The sequence below is a fragment of the Amphiura filiformis genome, chromosome 11 (assembly GCF_039555335.1).
Source record: "Amphiura filiformis chromosome 11, Afil_fr2py, whole genome shotgun sequence".
NCBI classification, from domain to species: domain Eukaryota; kingdom Metazoa; phylum Echinodermata; class Ophiuroidea; order Amphilepidida; family Amphiuridae; genus Amphiura; species Amphiura filiformis.
The window spans coordinates 5163517-5177367 of NC_092638.1; the positions used below are offsets into that span (position 1 = coordinate 5163517).

At 38.4% G+C, this 13851-nt stretch overlaps 2 protein-coding genes across 2 annotated transcripts in view; one reads left to right on the forward strand and one right to left on the reverse strand.

The window, feature by feature from the left end:
• The window catches only part of LOC140164249 (deoxynucleoside triphosphate triphosphohydrolase SAMHD1-like), a 50745-nt gene that overhangs the window by 16182 nt on the left and 20712 nt on the right, over positions 1-13851 (reverse strand). The window contains exons 4-10 of the mRNA XM_072187518.1: positions 12904-13010; positions 12177-12256; positions 11789-11905; positions 5937-6023; positions 3756-4040; positions 3313-3404; positions 1552-1593 (exon numbers count right to left, since the gene is read on the reverse strand). Coding sequence (XP_072043619.1) covers positions 1552-1593; positions 3313-3404; positions 3756-4040; positions 5937-6023; positions 11789-11905; positions 12177-12256; positions 12904-13010 — 810 coding nt within the window. The remainder of the gene's footprint in view (positions 1-1551; positions 1594-3312; positions 3405-3755; positions 4041-5936; positions 6024-11788; positions 11906-12176; positions 12257-12903; positions 13011-13851) is intronic.
• The window catches only part of LOC140164250 (hyaluronidase-1-like), a 33589-nt gene continuing 30366 nt past the window's right edge, over positions 10629-13851 (forward strand). Inside the window, exon 1 of the mRNA XM_072187519.1 lies at positions 10629-10856. The gene's annotated coding sequence lies outside the window, so the exon portion shown is untranslated. The remainder of the gene's footprint in view (positions 10857-13851) is intronic.

Here is a 13851-nt window from a genome sequence, read left to right on the forward strand (position 1 = left end):
TACTTTCTTTTTGGGATGCGTTTACATATTGCAGTGTTCCAGTTCGGTGGTTTAGAGAAAGTAGTCAAATAGCTATTCACACTAACACCATCTTACGGGCCATCCTACACATGCATAATTTCGGCTAGCCAATTTCCCTAGACCATCTAGAAAGGACCCACTAGATAGCACAACAACCCCTGACAGCGTGGATGATCGTACTAACACACTCGTGGGGCCTATCCCGATGGACGAGATTTCCCTCAAACCCCGTTACTAGTGGGCCTCCGGTCTATTTTACTTAAGGAGTGTTCAGAAATACTTTGGTGGGGGGGGGCTGGTAAAAGGAGGGGGGGGCAAAAAAAGTTTTGGATCTTAAAAGAGGGGGACCAAAAAGTTTTAGGTGGTAGGAAGGGGGGCCAAAAAGTTATCCTCTTCAAAACCAAAATTTTTGCGCTTCGCGCGCATTGAGACTCTCTATATCACTTTTGAAATGGGCAAGTTTTGGTTTTCAGTGCTTTTGTTTGAAAAAAATGATGGCACTTAGTGTACACATTATCTATTAATTAATATAACATTAAAGATGATCAGCAACATGCAACATCTGGGTTGGTCTAAGAAATACTGGCACTTTTTATCATATAATTTTATATCTCTTCAAAGTATGCTACAAATATGATTATGTACCAATCTGATCAAAATACAACTAAATCAATAAAATAATTATTGCAAATAAATTGGATTTCTTTGCACGTAAACTGCACACTTCAGTTTGCTATTTCTCATTGCAAAATTATTTTGTACACATAGACCCATGGGTAGATTTACCATAGGGCAGAGTGGGCACAGGCCCAGGTACTACGGTTTTGGGGGGCCAAAACTGATGCCTGTGTACATTTGTGTGACCAAATTAATCTCATATTTGACCATTTTAGCTTTTTGCATAAATTAGTTCCAATTTTAACAATATTTGACCATTCAAGCTTCAATATGGCCAAATATGGCTGCGCATTTGTTCTATCATAATAGCCATGGATCCAAATTATGCTGGTGTGCATATGAACCTCCAAACAAATCCTCTATTATTTTCATTTATCCCTGTAAAATCAGATAAACACCCTGATTTGGGACAAATCGAAATTAAGTATAAAATGAAAATTTCCTTGTGCTCGTATTTCACGCGCAATTGTCCCACCGGGAATATTTCAAACATTTGCCTCCCTCAATGACATGTGACCCAGATACCACACCACTGGAAGCAACCCTATTAAGTATGTTTGTTATACGATAATGGGGGGGGGTCAAAAAGTTTTTCTGTCAAAAGATGGGGGTCAAAAAGTTTAGCGGTCCATCGAGGGGGGTCAAAAAAGTTTTCGAGCGAAAACTTTGAGGAAGACCAGCCCCCCCTACCAAAGTATTAATGAACACTCCCTTACCCTTTTCCTTAACTCCGCCACTGCATTTCATCGTAAAGGAGTAGCATCAATTTGAATTGATTTCACCTGAAGTTCCCTGAAATTGAAGCACGTTAAAATTGCGACAAGAAAATTACTGGTTTGGGCTTTGACTTACCGTTCGTTGTATCTGAAATACATGACCAAAACATCAGTGAACCTGGAGAAACAAATGAATATTAATGGTCAATTGTAATGATCGAAGCCTCGTTATCTGCATCTTATCCAGATGATGATGATGAAGATAATAATATTAGCAGTAGAGTTAGATCAATTGGTAAGGAGCTAGACTTTTAGGCCAATCAAATTAAGAAAAAGCAGGGCTTAACCCACCACTAATTGCAACAGAAACCATTTAATCACCATTCATTTCAGAAAAGTATATTACTACAACAACAACAACAACTACTACTACTACTACTACTACTACTACTACTACTACTACTACTACTACTACTACTACTACTACTACTACTACTACTACCACTACCACTACCACTACCACTACCACTACCACTACCACTACCACTACTACTACTACTACTTTCTGTAAATTGCATTGATCTTATGTAATTTATTGCCCTATATAAATCCGTGACAGGTTTATGATGACGACGACGACGCCGATAAAGATGATGAGCATTTTTCAAGTTTTGACCCCTGTGGAGGTCAAATCATGACCATCGACCTTTTTGCTTATAACTCCAGAAGGGTATATCACAGATATGTAAAAGTATACTTTTTCTGGATCGCCATGTCAAGCGGAATAATTTGAAATTTTTAACCTGCTTGTGAGCAGTTTGAATTTTGACCTCTGTGTGAACTTTGACCCGTCATATCTCAAAATGCTCAATGCTGACAGAGTTCCAGTAAACTTATTTTTGAAGTTAGTGGTCTTGAGAACCAATATTCATCAAAAACAAAACTATGGACACTAAAACAAGCTTCTGTGGCAAAATTAAGTTTGGCAGCCAGACTACTTTGGTTGCCATCCTGGAGGAAGTGAACCGATTATTATATATGTAACAAAAATAGCGCTTCCATAACAGAAGTGTAGGAGTAGTAAATACGTCTTTAGAGACGTCGCCACTTCCGGTTCCGGGTCAAAGGTCAACCCAGGTCAAAGGTCACGAGTCACTTCCGGGTCATGGGTCATGAGGTCAACCGGAAATGGTCAACGGTCAACCGGAAGTGATCAAAGGTCAACCGGAAATAACGCCATTTTGAAAGGTCAACCGGAAATGCCGCCATTTTGAGTCGAGAAAAAAATTGACTCATTTTACATGCTCATTGACTCATTTCCCTGCTCATTTTCCTGCTCATTTCGCTGCTCATTCACTCATTTTGCTGCTCATTCGCTCATTTCACTGCTCACTTGCTCATCAAAGGTCACGAGGTCCTGTCCGGGTCAAAGGTCATCCGGAAATAGCGCCATTTTGAAAAGGTCAACCAGATATGCACCCTCATTAATTCATTCATTCATTCATATTCAGATATGCTAATTAGCCACGCCCCATCATTAATATTCATATATGCATAAGCTCATGTATATTCATGTATATTTATTTATTTATTTTTTTTTTTTGAAAATTTTTTCTACATTTTTTCTACATTTTTTGGAATTTTTTTTCTCGACTCAAAATGGCGGCATTTCCGGTTGACCTTTCAAAATGGCGTTATTTCCGGTTGACCTTTGATCACTTCTGGTTGACCGTTGACCTCATGACTCGTGACCTTTGACCTGGGTTGACCTTTGACCCGGAAGTGGCGACGTCTCTAAAGGTGTATTTACTACTTGTAGGCCTAATATGTAGGGGTATATGTGTGTGTGTGTGTGGGGCGGGTGTGATGTGCAATATGTAGGCTTACTCGTACTTACATTCGCTCAATAACCATCACAACTCTGTGTTTGCAAGCTTGCTCATGATTATTCCATCTACTATTGAGCATCTTGGCAATATCTTTTGCTATCTGTAAAATAATATGAATTGTCATAATATAAATTTCCTGAAGAAAAACATTAATTTATTTGCACGTGGTTTTGCATACAATTTGTCAATACTGCCAGCCTGCCAGTATGTAGATACAGACTATACATTGTATTTGTAAAATGAAAGAAAAAAATGAAAAAGATTAACAAACTACCCAAAAAATCTTTCTTGTCCGAGCAACTCGGTAATAGGCACATACGCTGCGCATATTACCGAATTTTTAGTGTATTCACTTAAATGCTAGTCATGTTAAAACATTCACAACAAATGTACCCTTTAAAGAAGCGGGACAACGTGATACACGCAATAAGCGTCAATATCAAATACAAACCTTTGTACGGAAGCAAACTTCGGTAGTGTCAATGGATGACTGAGAGCCAATCTTCCTCTTGCATTTTTCCTTTTCGACTTCGTCAGGTACAATTTTGCGTTTACACGGTAGCACTTGCATGTATGAAATTACCCGATTGTGATTAAAATCGTTGGTAAGTCCGAGGTTGTTGCAATCGCGTCGAAGGTAGTCCCATTTGTCGACGTCAATGCCACTATCAGAATTGGATATTATCTGATAAAGAAACCGCTTCTTTTCGTAGTGGTCCCACCGGTCTCGCAAACCCTAACAATGAAAGGAAACAGTTGATTGAATCAAGCAATACATACACGCATGTGCAGCAGAATGAACCAGAAGAACACCTTCTTAGCTTTTCCATCACTATGAAAACACTTTGTTTTACATGAGTAGGCTGGATCCGTAGTTATCTAGTTGTTAATGTAATCGGAGTGCATATGAAATTGCAGTTTGCATCTTGAGGCTCGTTCGACACCAAAACTGACCTTGTTAACTCGCGGGGACGAGGACAAAGTAGTGTAAAAGGGCACATTGTTGCGCGCTTCGCGTACAATTGTCCAGGTTAAATCATTTTCGAAACATGACAGTGGAAATACAATAAAGCTGCTGAGATTTCTATTCTTAATCTAAACTAATCAAAACCACTCTCCGGAGACGGAGTGAGGTCGCTTAGTTACCAAGTATTTAAGATTTTGCACGTGCGGAACTAACGCGCAGACAAAACAGAATGCACAAAATGTGCCCGTTACAATATCGGCATATTAAAGACATTAGAGAGCTTGCGAAATGGCGTTACTTTAACTTTAACGTCTAGAGGATTATAGAGGATTATGTATTCAAAACCACGGTGGTTTTGAATACATAATCCTCTATAATCCTCTAGACGTTAAAGTTAAAGTTAAAGTAACGCCATTTCGCAAGCTCTCTAATCAAGGATATTAAACTTACGAAGGAAAGTCGATTCAAAATGCAGTTGCCCAAAGTCATTGAAACACAAGTCATGTTTCACCACTTTTTTACAGTAATTAACAGAACGCATTTGAATCACCAAGTGGAATCACAAAGTGGAATGGCCCCAAGATCTCACACCACTGGATTTCTTCTTTTGGTGCTATCTGAAATCAAAAGTTTTCACAAGTCTTCCTGCAGACCTGGATGAACAGGGCAGGAGAGACCTCTCATCGGTGTGAATGCCATGTAGAGGAGAGCTGAAATATGCATACAGAGGAATGGTGGCGTGTGGAAGACTAAGACTGTCAATGACCGTAAAGAAAGTGGTGAAACATGTGATTTTTATGTTCACGTTGTGTTGATTTTAATTGACTTTACGCATCTGCGGTTTTGTTTACTCGGCTCACAAAAATAGCCACTGAGTCCTTCCTTATTAATGGCCACACGCCAGTTATTATCTTGTGGGAGTACAAGATGACGATTCAGCTATCAAATAGAATATTTTTCCCAAATACCTCGTACTTTTTAATCTAGTGGAATTTTTCAAACTGCTTATTTTATTTCGACACACCCTTTAAGTAGTCAAGTTAGCTCAATCGATAAGGCGTTCGACTATGGTGCGAGAGGTTGCGAGTTCGAACCCTGGTGGTGCCTAGTATGTTCTCGTGGAAAAATTGAGTTAGCTTGAAATTCCCTTGGACAAGGAACTCACTGCTAATTTGTCTCGTTGTAACCCGTACGAAACTCGGGGAGCTGATCCTGGTTGCGATGGTTATTTGTGGAATGTCTAGGGTGTGCGCTCTTGAAGCTGCAAAGTCCCCGATTTGTTGTTTAATGGTTTATGGAATGATGTGGTGCCATAGTGGTCAGCGACAACCTGTAAAGTGTGCTGAGGCTTGTGGATCAACGTCTAGGCGTTGTGCCTGTGCGTAGCGCACTATAAATCACTGCGCTTTGTGTTTTTTTATACGCCTTTTAAGGAACTAGCCAAAAGAATAGGCTTATATTTTGATGTACATGAAATTATGGTTATAATGTTACCCAGCAAACACACAACGTTTTACAGAAACAATTTAAATGTCTGGTATTTCTATGATCAAGACCAAGCCAAGTAGTTTATATCCTTCTACAACAGCCAGGATTTTAAAGCTAGCTAAAACAAATCATCCATTACTTCCAATTCATAGACATGGGTTAAACGTTACGACTTACCTTACTTACACCCTTTGTCATATTCTCGCTACGGATGTAGTCACCACATTTCTCTCCATTTCCACATTTGTCGCTATGTCCATAAACCTTGACAAAAGAAACAAAAATGCAAAAGAAATACAGATTTGGTCCGACATTCCTACCACTTTATTTGGTGTTAATTTTTGTCCCCGAGATCCACAGGATGTCAGTGTAATCATGAAAAAAAAACTTGTGTCCCTTCGTCGTTCCCTTTGCGTACTCTTTTCCCCGGGGATGAAGTGAAGGAGGGGATTATCTGGATTATTCCCAAAATGTGTATCTGTTTGCCTAAAAACAGTGGAATTTTCAACGATTTTTATGTTCTGACTGGGGAAATGTCTAGGGGACAATGCCCAAACAAAATGTGCGTTACGACCATGGTCGTATTTCTTATTTACCTTTGTCAGACCCTGGACCAGGCTTAAATTTAGGGCCCCTTGGCCATCCGGATCCTCGTATTTTTTTCTTCTATTTTTTATCCTTCCAAATTTGGGACCCCTGGACCTTGAGCCCTGAACCTGAGCCTATCTGACCCTGTATTAAATTTGGCAAAATTGTGCAATTTTAATGCTAAAATGAGGAAAATTGTGGCCTAAAACCGGTACAAAGGAAGATGCATATTATTACAGAGGCAATCCATGTCAACTCCAGGGATGTGCACCGCAGCACCTCTTCAATTTTTTCTTTTTCTGTGTGGTGCTAGATATTGTTGAGAAAGTAAAATCCTGAAAATGTGATCTTCATACTCCACTTCGTTTTCCCGTGGTAGCAAGTTGAAATTTAGGGGGTTCAGCGTAAAAAATGTGTCGCTACGCGAAAGACGATGTTTGGAGGGCCATAAATGTATAAAGGGAACCCATACAATTTTTAAAAATATGTATCCTGGGGTACTTCTTTGTGTAGAATTCAAATCTGCCATCAGCAAACTTGTAAGTCCTTTACTTAAAAAGATAAAGGGCCCTCAAAATGCAACTTCATCCATCCAGGACCAACTTCGGGGGGGGTCAGAGCTCCGTAGCGACACATTTTTTACGCTGATCCCCCTAAATTTCAACTTGCTACCACGGGAAAACGAAATGGAATATGAAGCTCAAAGTTTCAGGATTTTACTTTCTCACCAATATCTAGCACCACACTGAAAAAGAAAAAAATTGCAGAGGTGCTGCGGTGCACATCCCTGGAGTTGACATGGATTGCCTCTACAACTTTTGGTCAATTTTGTCACGGAATTTCCAAGTTGGTGGTGGGAGGTGGGGGGTAGACTTGACTTCCCCTGCAAAATTTGTCTTTATTTATAGAAAATTGAAAGTTTCCTTTCATAGCTTAGACAGAACAAGCCTATAACAAATAATAAATATACTGCGCCAAAAAGTATCCCTACAAAAAAAAAAAACAATCTTAATTTTAAAACTAAACCATATTTGCGTAAATTTATCTTTTTAATAGATGCTCTATCCAATTCTGCTCATTATGACACCCCATTGAATCCAATGTGACCTCAAGAATTAAAGTTACACGCAATTGATTAGACGAAGGTCCATTTTTAAAAGTGACAAACTGGCCTATAACCATGATACAACTAGGCTAAAAGATTCCAACAAGCGCAACAAAGAGACAACACAGTGTCTTCAATGAAGCTTTATTTAAAGCAGTTTTTATTCCAGTTTTTACTTCTCTGCACTTTTTATAGCTTTCATTTTATTTGCCAGTCCTTTTGTTTCAGTTTTCTTTAATTCCCTTGTTTTAAGGGCGTACTACACCCATATATTGATTTGATTGGTCTAAAAAAATATTTTTTCATTTATAGCTAGGCGATATATGCACGGATCATTTGAAATAAAAAAAATTATGAAAAAACATCGTTTTTCACCTATTTGTCTTAATTTGTTGATTGGTTGATAAGGACGCTTATTCATCCCTTTTTAAGGGATTTTTTATTTAGCGAGAGTACGAGTCAATCTCCATAGGGATGGGCGATACCAGCTTTTGGTACCGGTTGTCGATCTAGAGCAGTCAGGGTGTGTGGGTCGAATTTGTAGAAAAAATAAAATAAAATGAAAAAAGGGGGGAAAAATGGCCGCGGAGCGCGCTTGCGCGACGCAGGGGGTTGTCTGAGGGAGGATGTTCCCCCCTCAGAAATAAAAAAAACGTGTGCAAAATGAAGATCTAATTGAAGCGATTTGGTGGACAATTTTGGCCGCACTATTATGCCTAGGCCTACTAGTGTAAAATTTTAGTTTGGCGGCCGAAAATTTGTGAAAGCCTTTCGTGGACAAGTTTCCCTATTATCGTAGGCCTATGAATTGTTTTAAACATAAATCGGCGAAAGCAGAAGCGAAAATGGCCACTTGTATATCGATTACGCAGGGAGGGTAAAATGAAGACTAAATTAAAGTGATTTGGTGGACCATTTTGGTACTAGTGTGTAAAATTTTAGTTTGAAAAAGCCGCGAATTTGTAAAATGACGGTCCATGAAACCTTCCGTGGACAAGTTTTCCCTATAAATTGTCAACATAGGAAATTAAATTTTAAAAAAGGGCCCGAAGTCAATTTGCAAAATTCGAGATTCGTAAACATGGTAAAAACATGCATAAATCGATGAAGTCGGTATGGAGTCCGTCTTAATAATGACTTTGGTCACGGTGGCAAAATGTGACGGACCCTGCATATCGGCGGGCCCGTATAGTAATTTTCACATGCTTTTACGATGCGGACCCGCCTTCAAGCAACACGGTGACGGCCAGGTGGTGGCCGCATTGCATTCTCTAAATTCAGTAAATTTTCATCGTCAACCTTGTAATTGAATGGGATTATTTTGAAATTTTAAAACCGTCACAAACAAATAGGCCTATGTTGATAAATAATATAAATACAAGCTAAATCCGTTGGGGTTCGATAATGAACCCCACAAAACTAACCGACTATATTGGAAAATGCCACACGGCCGGGCGGTTTCACAAGTTGCCGGCTCGATCATGTCATCCGCCGTCTGGTGACGGTGGTGAGGCCATTATTATGGGACCTACTTCCGATCGACCCGACTGTGCGGTTTTTATTAAGCATGGGCCTACTCAATTACGTGAAATTTAACCTTTTCTCTCCACCTTTTCTCCCTTTTCTCTTCTCCTCCCCCCCCCCCCTTTCTCTTCTCTTCTCTCCTTTCCTCTTTTTTTTTTTTTTTTTTTTTTTTGGGGGGGCTGTCGCTGCCAGTCGGCGCTCTCCACCCTGAATCCGCGCCTGATGTGTTGGGATGCGGGGTACGTGTGGCTGTAGGCCTACCGTACCACATTAACGAACTAAACTTACTCTTCGTGGGATTACGAATCGTATACACAAACAACACAGGTGATAATAAAACCAGTAGCAAACATCGATCACTTTACCAACAAGATGCAACAACTTTCTTTTAAATTAATGAAACAAAGCTTATTTTTGACTCAGAGTTTAATTTTAAGATGCTAGCCGAAGTCAATAACTTTGCACATTCTTTGCGTCCCTTTGTTTCAACTCTTGTTAAAAGATGACATAAAACTTGATGATCAGCTGACTCTTTCTGTTGACAATTTAAGTTTAAAACATTATTAACACAATTTTTGTGTTAAAAATAATTGTAAACAAAACCAATACAATTGGCTAGTTTCAAATCTTTCGTAACATTATATTAAACCGTGTTTTTTGTAAAATAGTTTGTAAAAGATTTGCAATTAGGCCCTACTTTTATTGGGATCGAACATTGCCACTTTACAATGATCAAGGACACCAAAACTTTGGGTGTGTGAAAAATCCTATTGTTAAAAATTTTATGAAATGAGAATCCCTAAGCGTAAACTAGTTTCTATACACTTTTGAATTTGAATGATAGGGCGCTGCTTTGTGACGTTTCAAGTACATTAGAAAACAATTGTTATTTAAAGTAACATTTTTCAAAATCGAGATTTTTAATTGTAATAGGCCTAAATATAACATAACAAACAGTGCACACCCTGAAATGTTTTATCGTGTACATGCGCCGCTAATGCTCGCCATGATGTACCGCTGAGTGCACTATCCCATAGACAATTCATTTGATTAATCGAAACACTATAGGCATACAGTGTACAATGCGACGTAGGCCTAGCTGCGAGATCTGGATCTGGATCATTTATACTTCAATTAAGCAGTGAATTCTGCATCAGACTAGAGTTGGAGATAGTCTAGGCCTACCACACAATTTATTCGCTACCTGAAGTCGCTAATGGGCTATTCCAGAAAATAGGTGCACACACCCTACAGAGGAGTAAATTTTCAATCAAAGAAATATCCGGATTTCCAAGTCTGCTTTCAGAAAACGACTGGATTTCCAGTTGCCAATATTACTGGAAAAAGCTTGGAAATCCAATCAATTGAAGAAAAAATCACGGAAATGTTGAAAATGAGCTCTCAAATTGAGGATTTCTGATTTTAAACTATTTTTCTGCTGGATTTTTTTGCCTTTGGGCACTTAAAAAGTCCGGATTTCCAACAGTCACGACTGGACAAAAAGTCCGGATATCCGAACTCCTCTATAGGGGGTGTGCCTCTATTTTCTGGAATAGCCCAATAGAGAATGAAAGATTAGAATATTCGTTTATTTTTTGTTTTCAATTTTCGAATATTTTTTGTCAATACGTTCCATAAAATAATATCGGAAAATTGACAGTGTCGAGTCCCTCCTCGCCTGGTTACGATTGTAGCGTTGAGGAGTAATTAAGCAGAAGAAGCAGAAGATACCGCCCAACCTTAACCAATTAGTAAATCAGTAGTAAATATGGCGTCGCGCATTTTTGCCTTCCGAGCTGTGAGTGCACTGATTTTAAGTGTTTTTCACCGTGATTTAAACATGGATTTTCTCAAATGGAAGGAATAATCGTAGGCAATAGGTAAGTGACGAAATATAAAGAAGTAAGGGTGTTCCATCAGTTTAATATCGAGTTGTTACCATTGTGAACATAGCCACACACATATAAATCGCGTTTCGTAAGCTTTTCTATTTTCTCAGAAAAATGAGCACAAATTCACCCTAATACTGAAAACCAAGGAATTGACTGTTCTTTAATTTCAACCTTATGAAATCTGAAACAAATGTGCTGCCTTGCGAACACAAATTTTGCATATCATTGTCAACTGGAAGGGGGAAAATAAGTTTAATTTCATTGATAACATGAAATTGATGCATAATTTTTCTTTTCAAAGCTGTGCATAATTAATGCATTTCCAAAAAAAATATATTTTGGTACTTTTAGAGTCTACCATAAGTGATAATATGTGTGTGTAAGTGGTTTCACGGTATCAGTTCTGAAATAGTTAAAATTATCAAAATTGTGACAAGGTCCTCATGTACCTCTCTTTGGCTTGTACCATTAAAAGCATGTAAGCTACATTATTATCAATGCCACCAATAGAACGAGAGGATTTGCCCCTTCATTTTGCATACCACTTTGACCAATTTTTTTTTCTCATTTCTTCGCAAAATGCAAAAAACCTGCAAAAAAATGTGATGGGTGTGTAGTACCCCCTTAAACTAAAGGCGCGCACAAATTAGCCATTCAGCACTCTCAAACCAAGTGCTAGTCTGTGGATTTTTAAATAGGCCAGTTTGTCATTTTTTAAAACTGGACTTCGTCTAATCAAATGCTTGTAACTTTGCTTCTTGAAGTCACATTGGACTCAATGGAGTATCATAATGTCATAATGTGCCGGATTAGATAGTGCATCTATTAAACAAATAAATTTACCCAAATATTGTTTAGTTTTAAAATTAGGATTTTTTCCCAAGTGTAAGGAAACTGTTTTGGCGCAGTATAGTTCCTACCTTTTCTGGCTTGCCCATTATGAAATCTCTGATCCTCATCGTCATTTTCTCTTTCGATTCTCCGAAATCAAATTTGTCCTTCAACCGTTCTAATATTAAAACAGATGCTTTTTCATGCTGCAAATGTAGAAAAGGTTTAAAGTTATAATATAATTGTTTAAAATATCTTAATCAAAATGAAGGTAAAGCTATACAGTCGACGTCAGTACAAATACAATGAAGTCCAAAAAGTACCAAATAAATCTTAAAATATGAAAACATAATGTATTGATTGAGGCATGCTCGACCTATTTGAGCACTTTGCGCTTCTAAACCTGTCGTAGGCCTATACAGTGAATATTCATTCTCGCACAGAATTAAACGTGACTTTTATATCCAAAGGTCTTACCGTCCACTTGTCTGCATCCGTTGTAGGCTTTCTCACTTCGTTTACAACATCTTCAAACTTGTGAGACAACGGTCCGTGACCTTGAAATGATAGTTTATACACAAAATAAGAATTATGAGAAAATTAAGGTAAAAAAGGATTGTGTAACGTAAGTTGAAATTGTTTTGTGTGACAACAGTGAGAACGCGTATTAAAGAGAGTCAGACTGTCAATTATACCACAATGCATTAAAAGAAAACCAATCCTATAGACACTGCCTCCAAAACAGCTCTGAGAGCTTTTATATTATACTTTGAAAAACTAACAGGTTGACCAAGTTCAGGTCTGTCAAAATCGAAAATCTTATACTAGAAGAGGCTACATTTCACGCCTAAGTTTAACAACAGGATTTAAAATAAATTTATATTATCGAGCATTTCGGTTTTCTTCTGATATTTACTGCATGTTTCATTTGGCCGAGAAAAGGCAGTAGCTCACAATAATTTTTGCTCATTTCAACACCGAGTTCGATCGATTCCAGTGCCCGTAAATGACCGAGTGAGCCTCGGCCATCTAGTGACCAGCGAATATTACTAGTACTCCAGAATCCTTGATTGCACACAAAGCGTGTTCAGTTTAACAACAAACCCCCATTAAAATTTCTTGGCGTGCTCTTCTGGCACAACAGTACTTGATTGCTGCCTAATCTGTTGATACTAACACTTTTCTACCCCAGTTTTCTACTTACCAAGGTCATGGCAAAGTCCAGCAAGAACGACGCATTTTTCATCATCCTCATCTATAGGATAATTCTTCTTCAATTCTTCTACAACTAGCAAAGCCAGATGGCAAACACTTTTGAATAAAACACAATGGACCGTATTAAGGCGTGGGGTATGAACGACCTTGAAGTACAGGTATCTGGAGAAGGGAAGCAACGAGTTACCCCAAATCACCGCGACAGGTAGTGACTTGGCCGCCGAGTGTTAATATATATTTATTTTGGAAGGTTCGTGTTTGTTTTAAATTTTGGGGCGTTTTTCCAAAATTTGATATTTTTGGTGATATTTCAAAAAGCGACATGCCAAAGACAAATCTTTTTGCACATACTTTGTTATTGCTAATACAACTCTTTTCAGCATACCTACGTTACAATTCGTTTTGGTGATTTAGTAATATTATAAATTTTGTGACTGCATTTTGGCGTTTTCGATGCGATTTTAGGCTTACCGTGATTTAACGTTGATATCTGGTCTTGCTCCTTTTATAATTTCACTTTGATCGTCGGCTTTTGTAAATAACAGAATGTAGATTGGCTCTGAATAAGTCTCGTAGTCCTCTTGGTGGGTTTTTCATGATATATTTAGTTTGTATTTGCATGTAACAACCCAAAACCGACCTCTGATTTCAGGGTTGAAGGCTGTTTTTGGAATGCCCGTGGACTCAAACAAGTGCACGAATGGCGACTATGGTTTTATACTTCCCGCATTGATGATTGCGTCTACGCCTAACAATATACTTCTTTTTATATGTTGACTGTAGCTGGTATATCACTGGTATACAAAGAATTGGTTACATGTCAATGACCACTAACTTCAGGGATAGACCCTTCGATTATTTATGCGCCTTTCTATCATGCAGTATCTTTACCCGCAGACATGTGCCCGTGCCATGTGACAATATTGCGTAACGTGTG